Here is a 6,000-nt window from a genome sequence, read left to right on the forward strand (position 1 = left end):
TATCGATGTGCCTTTTCATAGAGGTGAGACAACTTCTCAGGTTGTTTTTTTTGTCAATACGTACCTCAAATCCTCATGACCCACCCCTGCAATAAAAGCTTGAATTGCCCATTTATTTGTTAGGCTCTTGATGCTCATAGTGGTTGTGTTGAACCAACGAATGTAGCGTCTCATACTTTCATTAACCTTTTAACCTTTTGTTTCACAACCATAGGGTTACAGGATTTCTTATTGCCACACTATTTGCTAATTGAAATGTGTCATAAACTGGTGTGCCAGTTCTCCAAAACCACATTTCAATCCTGTTGGTAGTGATAGGTATCCATATCCTAGTATAGTAGTCTCAGAATTTTATGGAAAAGATCCTACACTTGAGGGCATCATCGGTGCCCATGGCACGCATATGGTTCTTGTATTGGATGATGCGATCCATAGGGTCTTTCATCTCGTTATATGTCTCTTTAGGTAGCTTAAAGGAAGATGCCACTTGGTTTTCAGCTTTTTTGGGGGGCTAAAGGTCCATTTGAGTATGAGACCCATTCTCTGTCTTCTGACTTCACCATTCGTGGGACCCGCATGTCTTTTCTAAGGGGCTTTACGTGGTGTCTTAAGGGAGAACCTTGCTAGCTTAATTTAATTCTCAGAGACCCATGTTCCTTACTAGCTTTACCATTTCCGTTTTGATCGCATCAATGCCTTGCTACTGAGGACGCCACATCTTTGAGTCTAGTTGGCATTGATGTCATAATTGATTGAAGTTCGTGCATTACCTGAGCATTCTATTATAATATCTTGTCTTGTTATTGAAATCGCTTTTGGAATGTTTCTTATTGTTGTTGGATACGTTCTTGGAGGAGCCTGAGCTGTTCCTGTAACTTTGTGTATTGTTGGCTTGTAGGCGTGTTGTTTTGTACGGTGGGATTATTGGTTGAGTGGTGGCAAATTGTTCCTTACATAAGGCTTTATTGGTTTGGATAGTTCTGATAATATAATGGTTGGGGACGTACATAGTTTTGTTGATAATGTTACTAATGGGTAGGATGAGCGCTATTGTACAAGTAGCCATTGCGGTAACCCTAATGAGTATATTGGCCATGAGCAGGATAGCGCTGGTATCCCCGTCCCACTTGTTTATAGTATTGGTTTTGGTCATACCAGTACAATTAGCTCTCAGGATATCTTGGTGTGGTAAAGCCATGACATCTCATCTGAGTTCCCACAAACAATGCCAACTCTTGATGCAAGATTTGATGAAAGAGGATGCAGGTGATTCACACAGTGGTGGTGCCATAAGCCATTAATAATGTTTCTGTGACTTGGAGGAGGAGCTTAATGTGGGCTCTCCTTACATGATTACCCTATAAGGATGATGTGATTAACTCAATGAGTTGATATTAAAGAGACAAAAGATGCATAGAGGAGACCTTATCTTAAGGGAGCTCCTTCAACTTGACTGCAATATAAACTTTGTACATTATGGGGGACTAATTGTTGGGTATGTATAACAATGCTTCTACTTATTAGTATTTGGTAGTGTTGTACGGTATTTTCCTTGTAACAAATGATATGCTATTTTATTGGATAAATAAAGATAATGCTATTTATTAGAATAAAATAATCAAGGGAATAAAAAGCCTGAAAAAGAAAATATTGAGAAGTAGGTGATGGAACCTATTTTTCATAATTAAGGAGTAAAACAATGAACCTATTTTTGTCTAATATTGGCTGCTGCATGCCACCATTGCTGGGCCCATCAAAATGTTGGCTTTGATTCTTGCAGACCTACCACTTGATTTAAATACAGCTTAATGGATATCATAAATCTGCAATTGCATGGGATCTTTTTCCAGCCTAATGATAATCTAGTCTTTTAACGTTTATTAAAAAAATTCATACTTTTTTTTTTATCATTTTAGCTTTCAATTTTTTAAATTTAGTTAAATTATTTTTTGTTAGACGGAAGTTGATTGAATTGTTACATGATTCATTGTGATTGTAGATAACCTTTTTTAAAAAAAATTTATGATTTATTTTAAATTTATTGAATTTCTAAATATTTTTTCAATTTTTATAAAGTAAACAGTGGACTACGTGAGTTAAGTACGTCTATGCTAGTTTAATTAGTTTTTCAATCCAATAAAAAGCAATTTAGATTGTAATATAAAAAATTGAGTCAAAAGTAATAAATGTGAAAATAATAAAGGTTAATGGCCAGCTCAAGTGAAGACTTGTTCTTTTTTGTCCCAATATTCGATTTGGTATCAAAATTTTTTTATTCAAATTAAGTATTTTAGTTTGGCTGTTCAATCTAATAGTTGAGTATTTTTTTTTTGTCCCAATTAAGTACTTATGTTTTTATACTAACTCAAATATCAAATTGCACATTATAACCAAACTCATGTACCAAATGAAATATGAAAACGATTATATACGCATCTACAGTTGGATATAATATATGTATGCATGCATGCTCAAATAAGTGTCAAATGGATGTTTACAATAACTTTGCAGTCAAACAAACATTGCATGATGTGCACTCACTTCTGTATTTTTGTTGCCATGAAAATTCCGACCAACCAAATGTGACTGTATGGCAGGAACATAAATATGAACATTTGCACATGCTGTCATAAATCCATATAATCTTTCTAGAATATGCTTCACAATTAAGGTACAAAAATTTGCTATGGGATTCTTGTTTATAATTGGAAAGAAATTCAACAATGAAAATTTGAAGAAAAAAAGTGTAAAAAGAAAAGGGTTTGAGGGGTATCTGAGTTAATTCCCTTTGGATCCTTCCATTGTTTGTTCATCTAAGAGCTCATTGACACAAAATTCCTGTAAGTTATCATAAACTTTTCTCAGTTGTTGAAACATCTCCTTTGATCTTTGACAATCAACCTTCAGTCTCTTCGCTTCCATTTCGGCCACAGCCGAAGACCCTTGTTGCTGCAAAAACAAATGGTTGACAAGGGTTTTATCAAACAAGGTTTTTGAGTCGAAACCACGATAATTACAGGCCGGTAATGGTAAATCGATGCCTCGTACTACTAAAATTGAGCAAGAAAGAGAACCTGAAGTTGTTTAATGTGATCATTGATTAGCTGAGAACTGAGGTATGAAGGGAGGTCGATAGTATCTGGGAGCATAACAATAGCCTTGTTGTCCATGTCTTCATCGCTTGAATTTGCGTATTTTTCTAGCGGAGGTGGGAGTGAAAGTTCATGCTTTCTTGAGGAAGGTTGTGATTTTGATTCTGCCCGACCAAGGGGGTATGGGAGTCTAACAATGACGATATTGTTCACAGGGCCTGAATATAATAAGTGCACATCGGTTACATGCTTCGGGTGTGTATAATAAAGAACATCACATGAAGAAACAGAATTTATGCCTCTTTGTATGAGATTTGTCCTAAACAAAAAGATATGAAAATGAACCGAGCATGCATAGAAGTTAATCCCCGAAACAAGAAGTATGCAATCTAATTAGTACCTTTCATGGAAAACAAGAAACATTTACCTTTGGAATGTCGGAACATGCGAGTAATGTTTTGCGTTTTCACATCCCAAACTCGAATCATGCCATCCTCTGATCCAGAAAATAGCAAATTTCCTTCAGCACTATATGCCAAGCATGTAACTGGCTTACTGTCCAAAAAAATGATTGTAAAACTGTTAGAGGCACCGATATTATTCAAACACGAGCAACTTTTCCTTTTTTTGATGCATAATCAGAAGTATCTCAAAAGTCCATCTTCAATCTAGGGGATTAGTTTTAGGGTGCGAAGCTAAGAGCACAAGCCATAGCACCTCTACTTTAAGAACTAAAAGAAAGTATGAAGTTAAACAACAACAAGCAACATAGGCTTTCCCGGGATTATTTGGGAGTATTGAAAAGATGGGCAAAACAAAAACAAATAAACAAATAATAAAGTCTGAAGAAAACAAAGTAACACCTTTGATCAGTTAGTGAACCGATGATGTGCAATCCATAGTTGTCGCTAGGGGAACTTTCGGCATTAAGAGCAGCGATATAAATTTTACCATCTCGGCTGCCAGCATAGAAGACATGTTCACCAGGGTCTATTGCAATTGCATCAATGATGGAAGGAAACACAACGTTTCGTAATAATCTTCCCTTGGATAAGCTCCATACCTACTAGCAGTGAACGTTAAATCAGGAACATCCGGTAATTACAAAACAAATCAATTGATATTCCCCGTAATAAGATTCTATTACACGCATGGAAGATTTGTCAAAAAACCAACAAAAGAATTGCGAATTACTATCATGCTAAGCAAATGCGTCAACGTATCCTTCACCATTAATCTCACATTGGTTTGGAATACTTCTAGCTTCAAAATTACCAATCCAAAAACACAATTTACTGATAAAAAGGCGATAAATAGATAAATTGGGTGGTGCCAATGACATGCCATTCAAAGTATCTATCTTTTCATTCAAATGCATATAGTTCAAAACAACACCCCAATCACCAATCTCTTAAGATATTACAGAACAAACCTTACAAGTTCGGTCCTCGGAAGCCGACACGATGATCGCATTCCCTCCGCCATAACCAATAACAATATCTGTTACACGCAGAGTATGTTCCGTAAAACTATACTCATAAAGATGACTAACCTGCTGCCGTCTAACATCATCGAATATCCTAATTTACATCCAAATCAAAAGCACAAACTATTAGCAATTAGTAACCACAATAATCAAATACGATACACACGAGTATGGGCGTACATGAAAAGCGACCAAACTCGAACGCATCCATCTTCGGACCCGGAAATGAGAAGTGAATCATCTTCAGAGAAAACTAAACATGTAATTGCTCTATAATGAGCATGCCATTTCTTCAATAACCTACCCGTAGCAACCTAAACAAAAAACGAACCAAAAATGTTTAAGCTTTAATTAACAAATAAATTACTTAAAATTAAATAAAGGGATTGAATTGGTTTATACCTCCCAAATGTAAATATCACCTGATGAACCTCCACCAACTATGTAAGTACCATCGCTATTAGCAATAAGCGGTTTAATGGGTTCAGCGGGAAAGCTTTTAACTTGGGCTTGAGGCTGTAAAAAAAAAATTAAGCAAAAAAAAAGGGGGAAATTTTTGGGTGGTTAAAAAGAGCGTACCTTGGACCAAGACCAATAAAGGAGGTGACCGGAGGTGGCGGAGGGGTCACGAAGTTGAGAGCAGGCGAGGAAACGGCAACCGACGGTGGTGAGGCCGTGTGGAGGGGAGGCGCAAGTTTTGTAACGGAGTTGCTCTGCCCCTGTCTGTAGGTCCCAGCAACCGATGCCGCCGTCGATTGAAGATGATGCTATCACTACATTCATTGTTATTGGGACAAGCTTCGCTTGGTTCTTACAATTTAGGGTTTTGGTTCATTACAACGACCAATGATAATAGGGTTTTGTTTTGTCTTTTAGGGTTTTAGGTACAGGGGAGAAGGAGAGGCTTGACACTGCGACAGCGAGAATGTTCAGAACGGAAACGACATCGTTTTTCCCTTTATATCTTTAATGATCAAAGACATCGTTTTAATTCATTGAACTCCGAATTATAGGTTAAATTGTAAAATTTTTTTATTCTTCTATAAAAATTTACAAAATGGTCACTCAACTATTTAACTTTTTTTAGCCATTAATTAATTTAATTTTGATTATAAAAAAATAACCCTTAACATTTACATATTGTGTGATTCAATTTTTTTACTGTTTTTTTACAATGACGATTTTTTTACTGTTTTTTTACAATGAGAGTTAGTTTTAAAAGAATGAGAAAATATTAAAATTATTATCTTGGATTTTTGAGTTTTTTTATTTTTTATTTTTGTATATTTTCAGTCATATTTAATTGATAACTTTGTTTTGTTAGATTTTTAGGTGAAAGGGTCACAGAGAAGAAAAAAATGCAAAAAAAAAAATACCAAATTATACAGTGTGTAAATTTGAGGGTTAGATTTTTTTAGAATC

At 35.6% G+C, this 6,000-nt stretch overlaps 1 protein-coding gene across 1 annotated transcript; it reads right to left on the bottom strand.

The window, feature by feature from the left end:
• Positions 1–2,622: 2,622 nt before the first annotated feature.
• LOC107944611 (protein ROOT INITIATION DEFECTIVE 3) lies at positions 2,623–5,559 on the bottom strand. The gene is made up of 8 exons (XM_016878419.2): positions 5,158–5,559; positions 4,981–5,094; positions 4,759–4,892; positions 4,525–4,672; positions 3,956–4,155; positions 3,520–3,647; positions 3,075–3,310; positions 2,623–2,949 (listed from the first exon to the last, which is right to left on the bottom strand). Exons 1-8 carry the CDS (start codon positions 5,359–5,361, stop codon positions 2,779–2,781), a joined length of 1,335 nt encoding a protein of 444 aa, XP_016733908.1. The 5' UTR covers positions 5,362–5,559; the 3' UTR covers positions 2,623–2,778.
• Between the last annotated feature and the right edge of the window lie 441 nt (positions 5,560–6,000).

Source organism: Gossypium hirsutum, chromosome D06 (genome assembly GCF_007990345.1).
Source record: "Gossypium hirsutum isolate 1008001.06 chromosome D06, Gossypium_hirsutum_v2.1, whole genome shotgun sequence".
NCBI lineage: Eukaryota > Viridiplantae > Streptophyta > Magnoliopsida > Malvales > Malvaceae > Gossypium > Gossypium hirsutum.